At 31.2% G+C, this 25,164-nt stretch overlaps 2 protein-coding genes across 5 annotated transcripts; one reads left to right on the top strand and one right to left on the bottom strand.

The window, feature by feature from the left end:
* Positions 1 to 574: 574 nt before the first annotated feature.
* On the bottom strand, positions 575 to 13,387 carry LOC103838349 (SPX domain-containing membrane protein At1g63010). Of its 4 annotated transcripts, none has more exons than XM_033279437.1 (12): positions 13,054 to 13,387; positions 12,690 to 12,767; positions 11,675 to 11,773; positions 11,452 to 11,572; positions 11,012 to 11,323; positions 10,365 to 10,924; positions 9,973 to 10,289; positions 9,719 to 9,885; positions 9,456 to 9,646; positions 9,240 to 9,373; positions 3,998 to 9,161; positions 575 to 803 (listed from the first exon to the last, which is right to left on the bottom strand). In XM_033279437.1, exons 3-11 carry the CDS (start codon positions 11,725 to 11,727, stop codon positions 8,923 to 8,925), a joined length of 2,094 nt encoding a protein of 697 aa, XP_033135328.1. In that variant the 5' UTR covers positions 11,728 to 11,773; positions 12,690 to 12,767; positions 13,054 to 13,387; the 3' UTR covers positions 575 to 803; positions 3,998 to 8,922. The 4 variants fall into 4 exon arrangements, with proteins under 4 accessions (XP_033135328.1, XP_009113027.1, XP_009113028.1 ...); XM_009114779.3 differs by lacking the exon at positions 575 to 803 and having other exon boundaries at positions 8,923 to 9,161; positions 13,054 to 13,112; positions 13,191 to 13,377; XM_009114780.3 differs by lacking the exon at positions 575 to 803 and having other exon boundaries at positions 8,923 to 9,161; positions 13,191 to 13,343.
* A 695-nt stretch (positions 13,388 to 14,082) lies between these two features.
* Positions 14,083 to 24,909, top strand: LOC103838348 (ethylene-responsive transcription factor ERF026). Its single transcript, XM_033279482.1, has one exon. It carries the CDS (start codon positions 20,842 to 20,844, stop codon positions 21,586 to 21,588), a length of 747 nt encoding a protein of 248 aa, XP_033135373.1. The 5' UTR covers positions 14,083 to 20,841; the 3' UTR covers positions 21,589 to 24,909.
* The last annotated feature ends 255 nt before the right edge of the window (positions 24,910 to 25,164 follow it).

Here is a 25,164-nt window from a genome sequence, read left to right as displayed (position 1 = left end):
GTAATTAATGAAAACATAAATACATTTCAATCATTTTTTTAATATGTGTAAAAAAATGTCTATATGACATTTATAATGAAACGGAAGGAGTATTTTTTTTACCAACTTAATTACGGTTTTTGTTGTGGATCAAGGAAGCTAAAGAGACGAGGCATACTTTTTCTTTTGAGACGAGGTATACATGTTCCCAACTTGTTTCGGTATCAAAGTTGTTGGTTGTACTTCTTAACATTTTATGAAGCTACTATGAACATATCTTCTGGCTAATTCTTTATGCCTCACCATCGTCCAAACAGCTAGCTCTCGATATTGTAAGAGACTTGCAAAATTTATCTGCTATATTTATTTATTTTTCTTCATTCTGTTGATTTCCAATTATCTAACAGTTTCTTCTCTTATTAGTCATGGAAGAGTGTATCAAACTAACAGTGCAGCTCGAATAGCTAGCTCTCGCAGTTATCCAAAAATAAGATCGATAAAAACTACAGATATTTATGATTTAGTTTCTTACTGAACACAAAAATCATTTGTGTGCAAGAAACAAAATAACTTGAAGGTATCTTTCCAAGCAAGGAAGGTAAAGGAATTATGACCACACCACTTATGTGTGTATATATATGTATCAATATGAGAGACTTGATCATTTGCAGTACATCCCAAAATCAATTCAACATCTTCTCTATTTTTTTTTTCTTTTGTCTTAGGTTGATTGCGCACCTTGGGATTTACTTTATTCCAGCATTCCGCAAATTTGACTAAGCTTCTTGCATATGAAATCTTCCTCGTCTTATTTCGAGACTGATCTTGATTGTGGGAGTTATCCTACTATATAAAAGGGACTAAATTCAAGGCTTTTGAGACTATCCACCTCAGCCAAAATATTCTCATCTAAAAAGAATTAAAAATAAATATCATTTAGAAAATAATTAACTAACATACAACTTTTGATATTTCTAGAAATTTCAAATTTGTAACTGCTAATTTATTAATAGAATCATATATCTATATTGAATTATGTTATATTTTAATAGTTAGACTTTAAGGATAAATAAATTATTAATTTATAATATATATAATTTATAACATTATATTGTAGTTATAAATAAAGAGAAAATAACCGGGAAGGATGAAGAAGCTCATGTAAAATTATGTAATTAAAATGGTAAAATGGTGAGTATGATGAGGTGAATCTAAGAAAAGGGACTAAATTCAAGGCTTTTGAGACTATCCACCTCAGCCAAAATATTCTCATCTAAAAAGAATTAAAAATAAATATCATTTAGAAAATAATTAACTAACATACAACTTTTGATATTTCTAGAAATTTCAAATTTGTAACTGCTAATTTATTAATAGAATCATATATCTATATTGAATTATGTTATATTTTAATAGTTAGACTTTAAGGGTAAATAAATTATTAATTTATAATATATATAATTTATAACATTATATTGTAGTTATAAATAAAGAGAAAATAACCGGGAAGGATGAAGAAGCTCATGTAAAATTATGTAATTAAAATGGTAAAATGGTGAGTATGATGAGGTGAATCTAAGAAAATTTGTTGTACAAATTATGGTGTTTTATTCGTCCACTATAATGATTTAAAATAAAATATATATTCACATAAATAAGTCAATATTTGTTGTTTTTTTTTTGGTAAGATGTTAAGATTATTATTTTTTAAAATGTTACACTGTTGTTTTTAAACAACTTATTACAGCAAGGAAATAAAAACAACCAACAACAACTCAAGGTAAAAAAAGCCTTAAGAAAGTCTTATACAAGAAATATAAAAAGAAGTAGAGAAGATGAGAAAGAAGAACTTACCGGGTAAGAGAGGAGACGGTCACGCATCATACGGTCGAAAGAGGCAAGGATGACTGATGAAGGTGAGGAGACATGACTGAAAGTAGAACTTGATGACTGGAGTAGCATGTGCATCTACGTTGTCGCGAGGTTGATTGATCTAGGCTGCAACAGAGTGTAGATCAGCCGGAGGAGAAATCCAAACTTCAGCAGCAAAAGGCTCCCATATCAAGCGAGAGAAAGAGCACTCAAAGAAGAGATGATGGTGAGTCTCTATTTCCAGATTACAAAGGGCGCACGTTCCTGAGACATTTAATCCCCAACGCCTCAAGCGATCCTTGGTTGGCAGTCTTCTCCGCAAAGCCAGCCATGATATAAACGCATTACGTGGAATATGTTCCTTGAACCAAATATTCTTGTGCCAATATGTATTGTTGATAGTGTTTATATTCTTTTCTGACATTAGTATCCATATTTTTTGATAAACTGATCCAAAGAGATTAGTTTGTGGAGCTAACCAAACGAGGATTATAGTGTTTACTTTGGAAAAAGTAATAGGTTGAATGATAGATGGCGTGCGTGCCTTTTCACATGGAAATCTGCACATATATTAAAATTATAAGTTTTGAATCATAGAGAAAATATAGTGTATATGACTGAAGTTGGTACATTCCGAAACTAAAGATGGCTGAAATTCTTCTTTGTCAAAATGCATATATGTGAATCTTATATGAATAGAGTTCTACATTGCTTATAGCAGTGTAATAAACTCCGTGTGTAAAGGAGAAAAAATGTTATATAAGTGAAAACAAAAATTATGATTTTTTTCTTGTGCCTATAGGCTCTTCGCAATTTGAAGAAGAAAGAACATATTGTGTGAAAATCTTTGGCTCGGTCAAATTTTATCTAGTATAGGATAAAAAAAGAAAACAAAAGAGTTCACATGCAGGTCAATTTGCGCAGGAAGGCTAGACTCAACTCAAACTGAAATAAATTCAGACTGAAGAAAAAAAGGACACTAAAAATTAAAGGCTAAAAGCACAACATCCTGCATATCTTCCATTTTCTTTCATACAGTTTTCATGTGGATTCAACCATTCTTCCTTCTACTTTGTAATTGGATCATAATGTCTCATCGAAACAACATATCGAATAACAAATCATATAGTTCTACAAAATAACTTGCAGAAAGAAAAAGGGTAAAATATTGATAATCAAGGTTTCTCGGTTTGACGGCCTATTGGCATGAGATCCAAAGTCTTAAGAACCTTGGATTTGAGCTCTTATAGCCTTTTTTATGTGGCCCTTTAGTGTATATATTGAATTTATACTTTGATGTCTCTGCAAATTAATATATCTGATTAACAAAGAACACAAAGGCACAAAACTACAAAACTAATCATCTTGTTAAATCATTTTAACTAGCTACTAATTTTCGAAGAGAAAAATGAAATAATAAAACGTATCAGGAAGCTTTGTTTTAGATCTTGCAGGTAATTAAGCCCCTCTGCTTCAGTTTTCTTTTTGCATGCGCGTTACAATTTACACTGGTAGCTCATATAGAGGTTACTAATCAAAATGACAAATATCAAATTGACAACAGCTTAAAAACAACTACCAAATGAGGTATACTAACAACAAAAATTATTACTAACCCATCCTCAGTCAAGGTAATAAACTTTACATACTACTCAGTTAAAACTTGAAAGCAAAAACAACATGTCCCAAATATATCACATTTTCCAGCCATAAAAGTTTTTACACAATAAATATGAGTAATAAAACAAAACAAAAAACATTCTAAGAGTTATTATAAAAAACCTAAATAATAATTATGATGTGTTTGGATGTGTTTGAGCATCATGTGATATGTACACCATGACAGTTTTAGTGAAATTTCACTTATGTGTATATGTACACAGTTCTCAGTCTCTTTTTTTTTGCTCAAACACTTCTTAGTCTCTAAGTTTCATAATATGAGACAAAACGAAAAGAATGCAATGAACTATAAATGATTAATTAGACATGTTAAAAGACATTTACTTGTTAATAAATTGCGAGCTTGTTCTAACACAAAATTGTATTTAACTGAGATTAATATAGATCAACACACTTGTCTATTGAAATGGATTGAAAAAAAATATTTCAAATATTATATGTTCGAAGAAAAAAAGAGATCGTATACCTTTGGTTTCCCCTTTCTCATCAGTGTATAACTAAGCTAAAACTAGTTGCAGGGCAACTCTCCTTTGGCAGATCATTTTTGTCTTTCTGATATAACATGAATATATGTGTATGTGTGGGTGTATATATTTGAAAATCTGATACTAACATGAATATATATATATATATATATAATATGTATATACGTGTGTGCGTGTATGTGTGAAAACAAGGGACCTGCCAATAGAGAGAAGCCCTGGAACTAGTGAGCTTACATTTTTCATTTCTATAGATCCATGAAGTCGTGGTTATATATATATATATATATGTGTGTGCGTGAGAGCATACACATACATGTATAAATATCAGATAAGGAATTCTCGACAAGGAATATCAGATTTTTTTCTACTATGTGTTTTATAATGCTGGAAATCTGTTTTTGCAGCTTTTTATCAGAACAAATGAGTGAGAATAAAAAAAGAATATGAAAGGTGACAAATTTTGAAAATTACTTCGAATTTCGTATTGAAATGAATTAACTACAAGGTGGTGGTTTTTAATTTGGTCAGGTTTCGACATTTAACTATTCGATTTTGTTTAATACAGTTTTGGTTTCGGATCAGGTTCTACAAAATTTGTTTTAATTAGATACATATTCAATGCGTTTATGGTTTGGTTCAATTCAGTTGGATCGTGCTTTGTTCGTATATATAACTCAATTTAGAAAATTAAAAAGAAATATATATATATATATATATATATATATATATATACTGGTTTAACGTTCTAATTCATTTTTGTTATATAGCTTATAGTTTGGTTCGGGTCAATTAAACTAAAAGAAAAAAATTTAAAAAGAACCACTGGTACAATAAGATTTCAAGATTAATTTCCATACTTTTCAGTTGTTTTGTAATTAAGTAATAAAATTACCATGAATAAATGCATGTGTATATAAAGACCAATAGCATATGCCGTTGGATATTCTCTAGTTGTGCCATGGTTACTTTAAATGAACAAGAATAGCTTTCTAGTCCAAAATAAATTATTTCCTGAATTGAAAATGAATGAATTCGAATAATTATCTTCTTACTTTATAGAGTCTAAATTCATAGACAGGAAATAAATGGAATATTCTGTTTTCTTACGTTATGAGAACGTTGTTTTCCACAAATGCAAGCTCTTTTTAGAAATGTAAATAATGTAATGGAAGTCTGATTACAAGTGAACTTGAAATCCAATCCATTAGATGGTTAAACTGGTCATAAAAATTGCAATAAATATAAAAGAAGATCGATAAGATCAAATATAAATCAAAGCTTGTCAACAAAACAAAGCTAGGAAGTACAAATCAATAACAATCAGCAGCAATAAGAATTGACACAAATGTTTCCTAACCCCTAGAGTAACATGGAGGGTGAAGGAAAAGGTCTAATGAATGCGATTTGCCGCTGTCGAACCCAAGGGTGCTCTCAAGTAGCGACGACAACGGAAGGCCTCGCAAAACCTACTCCGGTGCTGGATGAAGTGGACTGTGTTAAAAACAATCACCAAAGGACCGCACAGACTAAGCTCTCCGAGACAAAAAAAAATGTACTCAGCACTTGCAGTTAGCATAAGGGAGACCCTTATCAAGCAATAGTTTGTTTTTGAGAGAAATGGCTTTTTTAGAATGACAGAAAAGACACAATAGTTCGTCTTTTCCTTACAATTGCAAAATTTTATATTGTCGAGTCATTATTAAGCCGAGCAAATAGCAAACCTAGCAGTAATTTTAGAAAATTTTAGTAAATATGTTAGATAATATTATTTCTAACATAAAACCATCATCATTAAATATTTATTTTCAAAAATTTCATATTTTAGAGAAAAATGTTTCAAAAGATATATATTTTATATTTTCAATGCATTTTTTAATGGTAAATTGTAAACTTCAAAAAACAATCATTGTCTTTACTGAAATATATTAATTTAAAGTTTATGAGGAACCATTAATTACAAAAAAATAATGCACTAATAATCAAACTCTAATATATATTTTAATATATATGAAAATTCTAAAATTCACATATTTTGAAACAGGGGAGTAATATATTTGTATTTAAAAGATTAATTTTATATGTTATTGTATTAAAGATTAACTCTTACATTTAATTGATATATATATATGTATATACATTAAATTTTAAAAATATGAGTGGTGGATTTCTATTGAATATAAAATTTTAAACTAACTAAAACAAAACAGATATATTTAATTTTCTTAATAAATGTAAAAAGTTTAGAACACAGAAAGATAGAGTAGAATTTATTTCATAAGAACATAAAATTAAAGTTCTTTTGATGATTCAAGACGTTTGTAAGAAATATAGGTAAAATCATGAACTATTGGAGATTCCAAATGACTTTATAGAAAATATGGAATTTAGCACACAAAAAATTTAAAATACTTTTTTTTTTAGTGAAAAATTTAAAATACTTTTGTTACAAATGTAAACGATGGAGGGATTCTCCATTACTAGCAGGACAGGGTACAATCCTCTGTCATATTCCAAACTTTGTTTTCCATCTTATTAAATTGATTTTGCTCAATAATTTTCGTATGTTTTCACGTTTTTGTACAAAGGCCCCGTATCGAGCTCGGCCGAACAGAAGGCTGTTGTTCGTTTTTGGACAATACGAACGAACGAACGAACTCAGTCCGGCTTTAACAGTTCGTTGTTTCTGGAAAGTCTCACATTCGAAAGCTCTCAGAAATTTTGTACTTAATCATTTAAATTAACAAAGTGTGGATAAGACAAGAAACGTAAGATACATAAAATTTATTTACGAGGTTCAACTTTTACGTCTCCAAAACCTCGTTCTGATTTCAAATCCACTAGAATAAAAAATTTGAATTACACCGTCTCATAAACACGTAAAACAAACATACCCCTATTGAATTATCGATCTCTTCTATAATATGAACTCTTCAAGTAAACTAACATTGAGCTAAACCTCCACCAAAGTTTAGACTTTACCAGGATCATCCAACCGTGAGCTAAACTCCGTTTGAATCTACACTTCAATCTTCTGCATCTCTGAAAATGCTTCACAAACTACGTCAACAGCCAACGCACACTAGTGATACAAATGGGTACGTCAAATTCAACACACAACACACTCACTCAAACTCCAAACAATGGTCAACTCCACCACCCCAGGCATTAACATCAACGCCACCAAACTAAATCTGCATCAGACTCCATTAGAAACAACTTCACACCAACTGACACCACCAATAGACAATAAAACCTCTCACTCTCTTTTTAGGTCTACCTTCCTCATTAGGGCATGTCTTCCATATATGATAGATCGGAACTTGTTCACCAAATCTTCCAAATACATTTTAAGCAGTTTTCATTTTTTAATGGAAAACTTATTTTTCCTTATGAAAAATGTTCATTTATCTTCTAATATATATCTTCTTTCCCTTCACAAACTCAGCAATTCACACACATCACAAAACATGAAATTCCATATAGCTCCATCTTCATGATACATACATGTACTGCTTTTTGTACTACTTTGCGAACTGATACAAAACACTCTAGAAATCTGCACCTTCAGTCTCCTATTTTTGACTATGCATGTGAATTCATTACAACTATGATGTAAGACCAGAAACTTACTCTCCAAATCTTTTAAATACACTTTAAACAATTTTTATTTTTCTTTAATAGAAAATTTACTCTTAATTAGACTTTTTTTTTGCTTAGTGGAAAACATCTATTTATCTTTAAAATATCTTCATTTTTTTCCAAACTCAGCAAACCCAAAATATCTTCAAAACTCAGCAAACCCATACACATAACAAAACATGAACTCCTGTATAGCTCCATCTTCATGACACACGGTTGTACTATTTTATATAATATTTCACAAAATGATATATAACACTTCAGATCTAACATGTCTACAGTGAATGATTGCATCCGGAGCCAAAATGTTTTTCATTAAATTGACTAATGTTTTTCATCAAGAGACATCCGACCTTTTAAAGAAACTGACGAAGCATGGTTTTCAATCCTCAATAACATAAATTTCTGGTTACATATTTCTATTAGTTTATTTAATTTAATGGCACAACTGGTGGCCCTTAAAAATGAAAAAAAATAACAGAAATTAAAAATATATGTTAATGTTATTTCTTAAATTTGATAAGAATTTTTTTTCTAAAATTTCTTAAAATGATAAAATGAGAAAATCATGTGAAAAACATTTCTTATAAATGATGTAAGTTTTTGAAAAAAATGAAGAAAATTTTACTGTTTACATTCATTTATGGAAAATTACCACAAATACCACATTCATAGTATCACTTTTCATGTTTACACTAATCATTTTTATTTTCTCTTTTAATGAAAGTGGTAAACATGAAATTTTCTCTTATAGTATTTTATAAGTTATTACCATACAAATCGACGTAACTTCTTTTTTTTTTTATATTAAATGCATTCGTTTAATAAAAAAAAATATAATGTGCTCATAAATCACAATACAGTATATTCTGTCTCGTGTAGTAGTGATGACAAAAAAAAATGTCTCGTAGTAATATTCAAAATTTCTTGTAGTTCTTTTTTTTTTCCTGAGTCCATGGTTCGACGTAATTAAAGACGTAATTAGTTGATAGAATATTGTGAGGTTACACCATGATCTCTTTTTCTTAAGAGTTGAAGTATTAGGAAACAGAAATACACTGGAATAATAACTCAATCAAAAGCTCACAAAAACATGAACAAGGTTTCTAAGTTGTAGCACATGGAAGACTTGTACGTATATGATAGCACATATGCAACCGTTGGAGTTAGGAACCTTGGTGACAACAGAAAAATCAAATAAAGAGAGGATCATTCACACTGTTCTCTTTTTAATTCTATTTTGTAAAACTGGTAGCAAAAGTATATATCAATAGAGAGAGTTATAAGTACAACAAGTAGCAACAATGGAGCCAATGCAGATGACAAGTGATGGTAGCAGAGTTGCATTCAACAGATGGTTTCTTCCCAAGTATCCTCCCAACGTTATAGTTACATCCGCCACAACTCTAGCCAGCGTCCCAGCTTCCGTAGACAGCAATCCTCCGTTGTAAGTTCCTTTTGATAGCCTTGATGACATTACCCGCGACAACAATGATAGATTCACACCTATATAACAAAACAAAAGCTGTTTAGGAACAGTTGGTTTCTAAAGAAAACAAAGTTCTTGTTCACTTATATATATACCTTCAAGCACTTCAGCAGCAACGAACATTACTAGACCAGAGATCACGTATTGCGGTACAGTGTATGGAACAAACAAGTTAAAACTGAAGAGGATCCCAACAAAGACAATGATCTCAGATGTCAAAAGGATTTGCCTGCAAATAAAAACACCATCAAAGCTTCATATATGAATGCAATGACAAAAGAAGCATCTAAAAAGTTTCAAGATTCTTTTACCTGTCTTCAAACATGTTACTGATGTAACTTCCCACAAGAATGTTGATAGGTAGCACCGTGAGGCCAAGGCACGCCAAGAAGATGGCAACGGAGCTTGTTGTCCAGCCAAAATAGTATGAAGTAACCACACTAGACTCAGACAGTAATATCTCCATTGCGTATTTGAGCATGAAGTAGATCAACAGTTGAACCTGACCACCACCAAAACCGCAAATCAGTTCTATAATTCTTGTAATGTAGGATCAAGTCTGATGAGTAGATACCTTAACAGATGGAGTAAGAAGGCGGTATGCATCACCGAAAGAGTTTGCAGGTCTGCGAGATTCATCTGCAGATTCTTCACTTTCATCGCAATCCTCTTCATCATCCGGCAAGATCCCTGAAGTAATCAACAACGGCTTCCGAATACCTTCCTCAACTCTGTCTGTCACTGCATAACATTCAAGAATCCAATCAAATAACTCGTTAACAATCAGTAAAAGGAACAGTTTTACTTCCAGAATGGTAAGATTATTACTTGAACTTGTTTCATTGCGCTTGCTTCTTTCTTGCTCCTCTTGCTCCTCTGTATCACGCAACGGCTCCTTGAATGAAATGCATAGCCATACCAAATAGAACAGCCACGCCACAGCCATGACCCAGCCAGGCAAAGTAGACTGGTTAAACGTCAGCTTGTAAAATTTGAATTTGATTTGGAGTAAACCGGCTATTGCAGGACCACAAGCCATTCCAAGAGCACTAGCACTCACAAAACCTGCTGATGCCTGCATTCTGATTCTTAAAGGCACACAATCACTGATGTATCTCCGGTTCACAGCTCTTGCTGACCCCAGCCTGCAACATTTAAAAAAGGGTTATTAACAAAGGTTTCCTCTTTTAAAACATTTTCATAAGTTTTTTTGGACTTACCCACAACAGAGACGGCCAAGTAAGAGAAGAGTAATGGAGTTAGCATCATAAGCCAATGCATACATTAAGTTCCCTATAAAGAGAGCAATGCTACTGAACACAAGAGGTTTGAAGTAAGATTTGTTGGACCAAGCGCTGAAATAAACCGACGAGAACACTTGAGCCACGGCCATAGATCCAATGACAACACCACAAACAGTAGCTGCAGCTCCAAGGCTCATGGAATAGTCATCTGCGGTAGGGACGATGATGTATGTGTTGACCATGTACAAGAACGTGTTTCCTAAGTTCAGGAGTAAGGAGTTAAAATGGTAAGTCCGTTCATCGATGGTGTCCTCTGAAGGAGTCTGCAGATCATCTTGCATGATAAGAGCATGCTGTGCCAAGAAGTTGAGGAAACTCGTTGAGTTTGTCAACTTGTCAACTGCTGTCTTAATTGCGTCAACCACTGGATCCTGAAGAGGAAGAACAGGTTGGTCGTAGATTGAATAGAAACTTCCTTCGTTTTCTTGAAGCTCATGGAGATTTCGAGAAATGGCTCCAACAACAGCTCCTACCCCCTATACATTCCATACACACAGAACAACATTAAAGATTCCTATAGATGAAACCAGTGAAAGAGATATGTAAGACAAGAGTTTATTTACCACATGCTTAAACACTTGTTGAAGCTGTGAGTAAGGATGATTAGCCCTGGTTTTGACGTAGTAGTCGGCGAATCTATAGCCAAAACGTTTGTCAAACTTCTTGAGTATCTTGCGGAGACCAATGGCGTTCAACTCAACAAATTTCAGAAGCTGTAGAAGATCTCGTCCAACGTCTCTGTATGATTCACGTAGCGCGACGATTTTCGATATGTCAGGCTGCTCGAGAACAGCATCATGAGTTTCCCTCAGCGTGGATAATCTTCCTCCGAGCAGCCCTTGTTGTTCCAACATGAATAGGACTGTTTTCTCAATCTGCAAAAACGATTAATCAGTTTCTTAAACGTTTCATCTAATAAACAGAAACAATGATATAAAACATTATAGATGCATGCAAGCTAACAATTCAAACTAGATCATCTTGAAAATTGTCTATAACGTACTTGAGTATCGAGCATCCTGGAGAAATCTTTGAGAACATGGCGAGGATGTTGAGATCCGCCACGTATTTGTTCAGCATATTGCTTCACTTTCTGCTTCATCAGTTTGTAGTTGATGTAATAGCTACAAGGTAATCATCAAAACGTCATTAGCAACCAAAAAATCAGATGATATGAGAACATAAACCAAAGATGTCATAAGGCATGTGAAGGTGCAGGTGCATACCCTCTCCATTCTTCGATTTGTTTCCGCTGCAGATATTTCCCAAAAGCCACCATCTTCTTCTATCGCTTAAGGCAGAGAGAGCAAACTTTTGATAAGAGCCTGAAAAGAATGTGGAGATTAGCACACCCTTGATATCACTTATATAAAGATTTTGCATTTTTTGTCAACTTGATGAAGCAAACAGAGAATGGGTTTTGTGGCATACGGAAAATGAATTTAATACAATTACATAAATAATATTTATCCAAAAGTCAATAATATTCCAGCACAGCCTCGTTATCACTAAAGTGGAAAGGAGAGAAAAGAACAACTCCAAGAACATTTTTGACACATTCAAAGCTCTGTTGACACTTAAAAGTTACATTTAGATATCGATCAACCAATCCACAAGGAAGCTAATGAAATTTCATAAAACACAGATCATTACACAAACGGTTTCACATTCTACAGTTAGTTTCTAATCAGACAGTCACAAAGACACATAGCCACAGAGCAGGTTCAGGGGATTAATGCAAAACCTGTTTTAGGAAACTAAAAAAAATATTCAAGAAAGAAGAACAGTTCTTCTCAACCATCTAAATGGAATAAAACCTCAAATGATCTGTGAATTGCTGAGCGTTTGATTAGTGCTCAAGCACAATATAAAACCTCAGAACAAGAAACTTTCCAAATAACACTCTTTTTAAAACATACATATATAAGAAAGTCAGCGACTAAAATTGGCTGGCTATCTCTACAAGGCCATGTGCAGAGAACGATCACGTACAAACCACTTAGTACAATAAATTACCAAATCAAATCAAGAAAACGTGAAGAAACAATCAAAAACTCAAGATTATTTATACTTTTTTCACAACACAAAATCCGCAAAAAGTCAGCTTATGTATAATTAAAACTCTTGCATTTTCACTTCACATGCTTTGTTCGTCTAACAAATAAGCCATAGCAGAGATCTTGCTTTTATATATAAATATATAAAAATCAATAATTAAAACTCACAACGTTTTTCTTTTACCTGTATCTATCCTCGTTCTCCTTCTGGTTTCTTCTTTAATACAAAAAGCTGATGCCTTCCTTATGCAGATTTAAATCTCTGAAAATAGATTAAAAAAATGGTGTGCAAAGGGATCAGAACACACGAGCTTAGCATGAAGGCCTACTACACATACTAATAAATTGTTCTATATAAAAAATAAAAAATATATAAATAGATGTTAGTGGAGTCAATGATATATAAAGCAAGCCAACTTGGCTTTAAAATTCCACACATTGTAGACATATGAAAAACGCCAAAAGACTTGAACTTTTTCTACACATACTCACATCTAACCTTAGATTCTCTCTACTTTTCACCTCAGCTAACGTAAAAAATCAATCACCTTAAGAGGAAAAATCGATTAAAGCTTGGATTTTTGGATGACCCATCAACGGAATACACCTGAAAACAACGAAACTGATTCAAAAGTTCATTCCTTTATGAGTTAAATCGGCGATAAGATCTGAGAGAATCAAATACCAAGAATGGGTTTTGTTATTGTAAGACTCAGAAGATGATATAGACGGGAGGAGTCGGTGATGATAAGAACAAAAGAGAGTCACAGAATCTGTAATGTGAAGTAATAATGTGATCATCTCATTTATTTGCATTTACGGCGACCCAGACCCAATCATTGACGAAAAAGAAAATACATGGCTCCCGAAAAAGTCATTAATTGTCACGTTCTTTTACCAAAAGGAGGTTTTCATAATTATGTAAAACTACCGGGTCTCTTTTCAAGTTAACAACATATTTTGGGGTAAACATGAAATACATATGCTTAGGAAGGCCTTTTATAGACATATACTCCCTCTGTTTCTTAATATTACATATTCTAAGAAAAAAAATTTATTTTAAGAAGATTCATTTTCAACACATGTTTTATTAACTAATTGCAAATTTCAAAAAACTTAATTGCACTTACTGAATTGTTATTGGCTTAAAATTATAAAACAAAGATAAACACAAAAAAATATACAAATTTAATGTATTTTATTAAAATGTGTGAAAAATCTAGAATATGTAACATTAAGAAACAGAGGGAGTATAATTTATCTTACCGTTACTTATTAGTATTTGTATTATTAATTCGAAAATTATATATTGTTTACATTCTCAAAAAATTAAATCGAACATCAAATTATTTATATATGACAAAAATTTATCACAATACATATTTTAATTCATTATTAATAATAAAATTATAATAAAATATTTCAAAAAATTGAATGTTTATTTTTGATTACACCAAAAATATTTTACTTGATTAATATTTAATTATGCATGAATATGGTTTTTAAGTTTGAAATTTTTACGATTGAAAAAATATTCTTTTCAGATAACAATATTATATATAATTATCTTATTTATTTTTAAATCTTATATATTAACATTTAATATTTTTTGTAATAAATTATCGAATCTAATAAAAAAATTTAACTGTTAATAAAAATTTATTTTTAATTAAATAATAAATTATTTAACTATTTATTAACAGTAATAATAATTTTAACCAATTTAAATTTTATGTAAGAGTTTGGGATCAAAAATATCTCTTTGCAAATAATAGTATAGAAGTACATTAGATTTGTTGTTACGTTCTTTACAAACACAGCATTCATGATTATTCAAAACTACCGGGGCCTTTTCAAGTTTTTTTGTTTGACCGAGGGGCTTCTTCAAGTTAACAGAAAAGTTTGATGTAAAAATGAATACATATGTTTAAGAGGCCCTCTTGTCGTTATCGAATTACATGATCTGATTTTTTTTTTGAACACTACATGATCTGATTAAGCGTATGATTCCAAACTATTATTTTCTATTTCTGGAAAATTGTTTTTATAACTTCCTTATTTCATTTTTTATTCGTGTAATAAATGAAAAGTCATGAAGTCGTATGTGTGATTGTGTCGGTATTCAATTTGTTGTCATTACATGAGTTATTGTAAAGAACATGTCGTGGACTCATATTTGCGCTCGTATTCAAATTGTATTAGTATTTTTTTATAAAGTAAGGAGAGAAAAAGAAAGCGACACAATATTAGTTGGAAGTGGAATATTTTATAATTACGTGGCAGAATTTATTTTGTGCGAAAAGCACATCTAATATCAATAGTAATTTACATAGTTTAGATTGTAAATTCTGTTGATAAAAAAAAGATTGTACAAATATCTAGAGAAAAAAACTAATTATACTAACTCACTTGATCAACAATAGTTACCAAAAATAATATATCGATACTTAGACTTCGAACGATAACATGGAGATAACACTTGGAACAAGTGCGATCAGGGCCGAACCTGAAAAATACTGGCCCACAAGCAAAAATTACTTTTAGTCATTTTGTTTATAAAAAAACAGTGAAAATATTAAAATATATGGCTGGGGTGATTTGAAACCGAGTCTAATATCGTATTCACAACAATGTTACAGTAGAGTTACCAGCTCTTTATATTTAATGTTGGTCCCAAAATATATATAGTTTTTGTAGGATCCCAAGCACATACTTGATGGGTTTTTATTCAGACCCAGCTTTGAGTACAGTGTATTATATAGTAATATAAATACATAAATATATAATATACGTAAAGATTTTTGTTATTATTCATGACGGTGCAGTGCCATCCATCACCGTTTGAAGCTTTAGTCAAAAATGTATATAAGTTTACATGTGTCAGACTTGCTGCTAATACTTAGTAGAAGTAAATAAATGAAATACTACTATATTATAGAATAGGTAAAGTTAGTGGCTGCTGCATTATCTGTACACTCTCCATTGGCCAGCAGATACAAAACTGTCTTTTGATTTGCCAAGGTTTTCCTGATTGTAAAGTCCGAATAAAAACGCGTTATGTATTCACGACATGTGTCTCTAATGTCATTTTTGGACCAAATTCCACTTTTATGCTAAATATAAAAGGCCGAAAAAAGAAAGAAAAAAAAGCTAAAGATAAAATCGCTCTCTATATATATCCAAAAAGGAATCATAGTAATAATGTATAGTGTATACTGTATAGTGTATACATCCATTTAAAAAAGCAAGTGCAGTTGTGGACCTGTGTAAGAGAGAATGGGTAGATGACATGCAATGCAACTCTCTAGAAGCTAAAGTAGATATCTAGAATCAGATCATATCTTTTTTTTTTTTCAAATCATATCTTGTTTGGTTATAAACATCCACTATTTATCATTTTTCAAAAGATTTGTGTTTATTAATTTGCTTTTATGTAATGATTTAGAAACATGCAAGTTATAGGTTTTCCCTGGAATGTTGATTGAGATCAGTATGACCTTAACACATATATTGCAAAAGGTGAATTAGATACGTGTAACCAGGAATAAACCAAAGTGAACCAACGGCAGTTAGACTAGTTGCACTTGCGAGATAACTCTAATACGGTGAATTTGTAGTTCGATTACAGTTGGCCACTATAGAATTTATGAATGTTGGTATTACTGAGACCCACAGATTAGTCGGTTGACTTCGATCGCCAGACATTATGGCTAATTTCAAAAAGAAAAAAAAAAAGAAGTGTTGACATGGACAAAAACACGGGGTCTAGTTTGGACGCTTCTTGTTAGGAAATTTGCGATCGTGTTTCTGGTTCTTGGTTCAAAGACCACTTTGACAACTTGAGTGTTGAATAACGCATACATTTCTGTTTAAATATACAAATATTTATATTTGCGTAATGATTTATGAACATAAAAGATATAGATGTTCCATCGAATGGTGATTGAGATCAAATGGTCAATATATATATATATATATATATATTTTGCTTATCTTTCAACGATTTGATTACTTTTGAATGATAACATCAGATTATAGCGCATCAACAAATTCGATTTACATACAATAGCGATTATTTATATATACATATAACGAATTAACCACTATGCCAATTTTGAGTTGATTATTAGTAGCGAACTTGCAAAAAAATAAAAGGAAAAAATATATATATAACTTTATCAAAAAAAAAAATATATATATATATATATATATATAACTGAGAAATAATCGATGGTAACTGCTAAAGTGTGTATATCTATTTAGTAAAACTTTATAGCCAACATAAAATAATTATATACGACGGCAGCTACAACAATCAAAAACTCACAAGAATCATCGAAAAGAAAATAAATAACAAAGTTTAATTATACATGGGGTTGGGTGGTGTAATGGTAGACGAATTCTGTTAAGATAAAAAAAATCCGGATTTGAAGCAATTTTATGATTCTAAATAGAGAGATTTACACTTTAAGACAGTTTTTGACATTTTATTACAGTATAGGACAGTTTGAGATACAGAGGTAGTTTTCAGAGTCAGAAAGATAAAATTGCCCTCAACTAACAACTTTCGTTTATTTATTTATTTTTGGTTTAACACCTCTTCCTCTTTTTTTTCATAGATTCAAGTGGGATGAAAAGAAAACATATGGGTATACGACGACAATTTGTTTTTAAAATTATTAATTTAATGAAAAAATGTATACATCTAAATGTTTGATTTATGGTTATACGTAGAAATCTTTTATACGTAAGTGTTGTTTTCTACTTTTTCTAGTTTAAACAAAAATCATATTTGCTGTAAAACCTGTATAATCATTTTTCCGCTCACAAACTACAAACTTTATTTTGTGGTAAAACCAGAACCGCGTTTTTTTTTGGTAAAATAGCAAAATCAATTTTTCAGTCAAAATTATAGAACCGCTTTTCTTTTACTAAAATAATAAAATCACATTTTCTCAAAAAAACAAAAATTGTATTTCACGTAAAAGTTGCATGATCACATTTGCCCAACACAAACCACCAATAAAAGTACATTTGACATTGTTTGAATGTACACTGATTCACAAAAAACAAATTGTACATTGATTCACACGTATCCATATGTACACCAACTCAAATGTATCCACATGTACACTGATAAAATTGTCATACAATCCTATTTCACGTAAAACTTGCATGATCACATTTGCTACACACAAACCACCAATAAAATTACATTTAACATTGTTTGTATGTACACTAATTCACAAAAAAAAATTCTACACCAACTCAAATGTATCCATACGTACACCGATTCAAATGTATCCACATGTACACTGATACATAAATATCCACATGTACACTATACCAAAATATAACATTACTAGCTAGACAATTACAAATCTGTTAAACAATGTTTCAACATGTATAAGGTCAAACAACATTCATGTAATCATATATTTCACTATCCACGTATATACTAGACTATAAATATAACCACATGTACACAGACTCGGCAAAATAACCATATGTACACCAGTTCATAAAATATCTACATAAACACTGTTTATGTACCAGTATCCGACTATACATCTACAAGTTCGATATTTATGCAAATTTCTTTCTTACTAGCTTTTTAAATTTTCTTTCATCTTATTCCCTCAACAGGGAATGTTTTACAAGTCAAAATGAGACAAATCTGTTAAATAAAGGCAACAAAGTTTGCAACACATGTGAAACTATTCTCAGCATAAGGAAGAATAAAGAAGAGATAACCAGATGGTGGAGGGAGTCACAGCTGGATGAACTTAGACCACATGTATATGTAACTCATCAAAACATTGACGTTTGATATTTACTGAAGAAAGGCTCGATTGGGTGACTCGGACCCGGGTTAACCGAGTCTTAACTCGGTGGCCTTGAAACTCAGACTGTCAACTACACTTCTCCTCTCCCCTTTTCCGCTCGACTGCTCTGTGAATCCTCCACTTCTCTGCTCGTAGTTCGTCTTCTCCGTTAACTTACATACTTTACATGCTCCAACATCTCTTTATGGTGGTGTATTGCCCTATAGAGGCGCTGCACACATCTCCTTTTGTAAAGAACAAGAAAGGCAAAGAGGAAGTGAAGCAGACGAGCCGCAGAAACTGACCAGTGAGGACGACGACAGTTTCGCTGCCTCGGATTGGATCCGGGTTTGTAAAGGCAGAGTAAGGGAGAGGGTCAAGCATTGATGGAGATGCAGCTGAATCAAGAGCGATGTTGCCGGAAAGGGGGCAGGAGAGAGAGAGGATATAAGAGATTTTGGACAAAACGATGTACAATAACTCTTTTAGTAATACTGTAAATCGATCAAAATTTTCCAAATTTCAGAATAATAGATGAAGAAGATGATAGAGCTGAGGTGACCGTAACCACAAATAAAAATAAAAAAATAAAAAGATAGTGTTTGATTTCAATTTTGTAGTTTAGTGTAAAGAATAAGAAAAGGGTAATATTGAGTTTTCACGTGTTAAACGAAGGAAAAGTTGCATTGGAAAAAGAGAAAAGTGTCTGAGTAGTTGAAACTGTCCTAGAGTGTTATTTGTAAGTGTAAAACTGTCTTACAATGTAATATTCTCTTCTAAATATGTATGGGCTAAACGACATGTGTCAAAATCCTATTACGAGAAACCGAATTTGTTTGACGCTGGTGGATAGACACCCAAAAGACTAATTAGTTGGATTTTGGTCCGTTGTATATTCGCGATTATAAAAAAATATAAAAAATAAAAGATTTAATTCCTTTTTGATAAAACTGCAATAGAATTAAAACAACCACATATTCATTGGAAAGAGAAAAAAAAGTTTGTGGCTTGCGACAGAGAAAAACACCACCATGTGAGTTGTTCAAAGTGATTGCTTCTGCGCACCTCATTTTTCTTTAACATGGTGAATGCATTCTCTTAAAACAAAAAATTAACATGAAAAACGTCTCCTAGCTTACAGTTAAGTTTTCATAAAAGCTCTAACTAGCCAAAATGGTATGACATTCGCTTGATAACGTTTATTTTGTTATATTTTACTATAAAATAAAAAATCTCTATAATAAAGATAGAATATGATAGAGTTTGTTCCAATATAGTAATTTTTAAAATATAGAGTACAAATAAAAATTGATATTTATTTCCCTAAAAATAGAAAAAAATATAATTTATATTTTGGAGGAATAAATACCAATAAGTTAAAATGAAATTGACGCTAAATTATTGTAATAAAAAATAGTAATGAATTAGAAATACTCTTACCATGTAACCATGAGTGTTGGAATCCATATTCATTATAACCAGAAAAGTAAAAAAGAAGTTATGAAGTTAGACCAGGTTTAATATCTCAGAAACCACTACATCTATGTATATCACACGAGGAAATACAAGACTGTAATAGAATATGATTCACAATCGCATGATTTATTTAGGTTCTAAATGGTAAAAATGGAATAAAATTGTTGAAATAAAAACTTTTGGGATTGAATTATAGTTAAACACTTTTCTCAAACGTACTGACCCAATGAAAATAATTGGCTAATAGGCCTCAATCTAGGATCCAGAATAAAAGTTCCCTAAGCCCATATAGTTTCATTTCAACTCATTTCCTTACAGAATCATCGCAAGTATAAAACATAATGTATTTTTTAACCCTAATTTATCATGATTTTATAATTATGATACGAGAAAGAATACATAAACGATTCGACAACCGACAATATTATCTGCTTTGTAAAGACTTACGCCTAATTGCATCACTTGAGCCGTCCTATAAAGATCTACAACTGGCCAGATTTACTTGCCCCATGTTAAAAATCCCTTGAAATCATTTTTTCCATAAAAATTAATGTCTATAAAATCGTACATCTTACATCCGTATATCCATAAAATATTTATGAACATGAAAATATACATTACTCTCTCATTTTCAGTGAAAGTCAGATTCTTCGTCACTCAACAATGATTTTTTTTTTCTAAACACTTTTGGGTTTGGTCTTTTTTTTTTTTGATATCAAACACTTTCGGGTTTGGTCAAAAATGATCCCATCACCTCATCATATACATGTCGACATGTCGATACTGATACTATACAAAAAAACTCTGAATCTGGAAGGAATAATAAAGGAAAAAATATATTTTTGTTATTGTTTTACAGCTAAAAATAACCCCACCAAACACAAACACAAACACAAACAAAACACACTTTAGGGAAACCCCACGCAATAGCCACGCACTTTCATCTCATATTTAAAAACCTTAATTTCTTTCACTAAAACCCTAAGGTCCCGTTTCTTACTATCTTTCTCTATATACATACACACATTAATATATATGGCTGACCATAAAGATCCTTACACTGAACCTAAACCTATAAGCCAAGCTTCTTCATCGTCAGTTACTATTGTTCCAGCTCACACGTGCGGTTACAGTCTCTCAGAGTCATCCACGTGTGAATACTCTTGTCCACTTGCTACTGTCTCTTTTGCGGCTGCTTCTTCTACTACAAGTAGTAACGATAATGTCACCTTAATGGCCACTACCGAGGCCGGCCCTACCCCTCGCCGGAAAAAGCATCCGATTTATCGTGGGATCCGTTGCCGGAGCGGAAAATGGGTCTCCGAGATCCGAGAGCCTAAGAAAACGACACGTGTCTGGCTCGGGACTTATACGACGCCTGAGATGGCTGCCGCCGCTTACGACGTGGCGGCTTTAGCTCTTAAAGGCCGAGAAGCCGTCTTAAACTTCCCCGAGTCTGTCGGGAGTTACCCTCTTCCGGTATCCTCCTCCGCAGCTCATATCCGAATGGCTGCGGCTACGGCTGCTGCTACGGTGGGCGCTGAGGCTGCAGCTGCGGCTGCCAATGCGGCTGTGAAGGAAGGTGAAAAAGAAGTTGAGGAAGTTGCCGAGGTGGTGGGATCTTCAGCTATGGAATTTGTGGATGAAGAAGAGCTATTGAACATGCATGGTTTGCTAGAGGAGATGGCGAAGGGGATGATGGTGGCTCCACCGTGGATGGGGTCTCCTCCGTCCGATGATTCGCCGGAGAATTCCCAGGAAGAGAGCCTCTGGAGTTACTGATTTAATTTTGTATTGTATGCTTTGTTTACTTTTATGCGAATCATATGTGTTCTTTATCCTAATGATGATCACTTATCTGAGATGCTTAATTTTGTTAAATAAATCGTATGTTTTTCTCACTTTTCAATATTCAAGAAGATAATGATCAACAATCAGTAACATTTTTATGTTTGGAGTGTTCTTGAATTATGGGATTAGGGTTTTTATTAGCTTATCTAGCCATTACCTTTTGTAGTTGTCTCTTATGTTTTGACGTTAATTTATGACACTTTCATGAATATCTATATTTTGTTATACTAGTTTTCATTAATTTATTTAAAAGAAATGGTACAAAATGAATTTCCTCTAAGAATCTTTGAGACTAGTTAGAGAAAGGCAATCTGTAAAGATAGGGATCCTATTCAGGCCGCGCGCCGAGAGCTTAAGTTGGGAGCAGATGCAAGTATATGTTCATCGTACCAGACTACCAGTTACAAAACATATTAACGGATTTTAAAAAAAATTCTTTTCTTTTTTAAATATCAAACTATGAGATTAAGAAAACTTCCTTGTGTATTTTGGAACTTTACTATATGATTAATACAAATCTAAAGTCGTACTAAATTAATTATGAAATTTGCAATATAGTGTTTTGTTATGCTTTCACAAAGCGAGGACAAATCTAAAGTCGTACCATAAATCAGAGACACTCTTTGGTGGGATCTGTTTAGTATTTAGCTAAGCTCTAAGCAGTTAATATAGGTTTCACTTCCTTCAGTATATATGTTTGAGTTCTAGAGGTTGCATTATATCACATATATATGTATATTGCATTATATCTCACACACATATATATATATATATACATAAGGCTCCTTATAATTACTCTCGATTAGAAAGATAAAACTAATAATATATGTTACTAACATTCTGACATTTTCTGATACCTACTATATGGCCTCAAGATCAGATTTTGTATCCAACTCGTTTGTATTGTGTCATTAGATAAATTCTATTATATTTGGACTAACTAGTACTGCATGAATTGCTAACATAAAGCAAATCTATTATGTTCTGGAAATCATAACAATTTAGATCTTGAATGACGATGAATACATGTATGCCTGAGTTGAAGGGTTAAACCTACTTCCAGGACCATGAATTTTGGAGGTGCATTCAGAATACTCGCTGCACTCATCACCACACTCTGACACTCTCACATACATAAATACATAAAAACTATTACAGAAAATGCGACGTTGTATAGATTTGAATCTAATTGTCAGGTTATCGTAGTATCTGACGCTGACGCAACGTCATGATGTAAAAAACAATATTTAAATTTGACATGTCGGAAGTCTCAACATTTGAGTTTGATAGTGGCATTGAAATACCGAACCCAGTCAACATTTGAAGGGATGGAAAATTACCCAAAATCTTAAAAACCTAAATGAACCAATCCAGTTTCAAATGATAAACATCTAACAATTTTATATTTAAAATATTTTGGATATCTAAATTGAACCAATACTAAATTGAGGATTAAATAAATATTCTAAATATCTAAAATACAATATGTATTTAAAATATTATATTTAGATTATTAAAAGTGAAATACTAGTTTGTTTAAACTATACTATATGTATCACCTGAAACTACTCAAATATCTATATTTAAAATTATTAAATTATTAAGAATTATTTGAATATTAAATGTGCTTACTTGATCTACCTGGATAATTTGATATTTTAATCTAAACTAGATATTGACCCGCACAACCGTGCGGGTAATTAATTTCATTTTTACACACATAAATATTATTTTCATAAGATTAATTGTATATAATTTTAATATACACCATATTACCAATTGTTTAATATAACATTTGAAAAGACAACAATTTTATAATTCACATGAAATAATTAAATTTATGTTTTGGATTGTCAATGATAGCATATTTTCAATCATGTGATACAAAATTCTAAATTGAAAGTTTTATTAGTTAAAGATCAAAAACTTAATTAAAAAGTATTATATTAAATTAATATCGAAATAGTAATACAAAATTGTACATTAGTTTAATTATAATTAACAAAATTAATTAGATATTTTAAATGTTTGTTTTAGTTAAAATGAAACGTACATTCTTTTTAAATAAACACAAAACTAAATATTTAAAAGTTTTTTGAGTAAAAAATGAAATGTACATATATCCTATAAATAAACACGAAATTAATAAAATATATTAATTATTTATTTTAATGAAACATATATATATATATTTATATTGTAAATAAAAAGATATGAAATTTTTTATTCAGATACAATTTCATAGAAAATATAGGAATATAAATTTAATTTGTTTGTTTTAGAATAATTTGATTAATTTAAATATTTTTCAAAAAATCATTTAAATAACTTTTTAAGGGTGATCCAAAATAAAAAATCACACATGAATTAAGTCGTGACTTCTGTTTTAATATTATAGATTACCAAAATTATCATGAGTTGTAGAACTCTTGATAGCATTATATAAGATCAATGGTAAAGGTAGGGGACAGATTTCACTTTGTGGGTTAAAACAACCAAAGATATTTTCTCTCTAGTGATCATTAATCATAAAACTGTGTGTTCTTTTCATTTGGTTTATTATATATCTATTTATAAAAGCAACGAAAATGAAGTAGGACTGTCTCTTCTGATTTAACATTTGTACTGTTTGTTTCTTTCTTTATTTTTACCTTGTGCGACCATCATTGATACATGTCGATCGATATGTCATCGAATTATAGCTGCCTACAATTCCATAAATTCACTCTAATGTTGGTCAAAATATATTAATTAAATAAGAAATATGTGATGTTACTGAAGGTGGATTGATTAAGATATATTAACAGATAAGACATGTCTATTATCTAGTGAGTCTGAAATCCAACAAAAAAAAAATACAAGAATAAGTTTCTTTTGTGTTACAAAAAAAAGTTTCTTTTATCAATTAATTTTTCTACTTTTGTACACGAGTACGTACATGTATCAGACTCATGTATTTTTTTAAGTAGAAAACTGCCTAAAAGATTACATTCTTAATATCACTTTTCATATTAACTTAATCACTTTTAGTTTTACCCTCATTTTAAAAATAAAATAAAAACACATATAATTTTAGAGTTAACTAATCCAGACTTACTGTTTATAGTGAGGAGTGCTTTGAAATATGGAATTTATGATTCAAATAAATATATAAATAAATAGTTTAAAAAAAATTAAATAGTTCATGAAATAATTTTTGAATTTCAAAAAGAAAATTTTGAAAAAAACATTTCTGAAAAAAAAATTCAAAAAGTATATAAAAGTTCAAATTTGAAAACGTATAATTCAAAAATTATTTAAAAAAATTATTTTCATATATTTAAGAGTTATTTATTATATATATAAAGCAAGGGTATAAAAGTCTTTTTTTAATGAAAAAGATATTTGTAAAAATATTCTTTTACTGATGATAAATAAAAAAAATGGTATCAACAATATGGTAAACATGAAAATTTTCCACAATTTGTTATCAGAATATTCTTTTTAATTGATGTTACAAACAAAAAG

This window comes from Brassica rapa, chromosome A09, assembly GCF_000309985.2.
Source record: "Brassica rapa cultivar Chiifu-401-42 chromosome A09, CAAS_Brap_v3.01, whole genome shotgun sequence".
Classification (NCBI taxonomy): Eukaryota; Viridiplantae; Streptophyta; class Magnoliopsida; order Brassicales; family Brassicaceae; genus Brassica; species Brassica rapa.
This window is presented reverse-complemented; position numbering and strand designations above follow the sequence as displayed.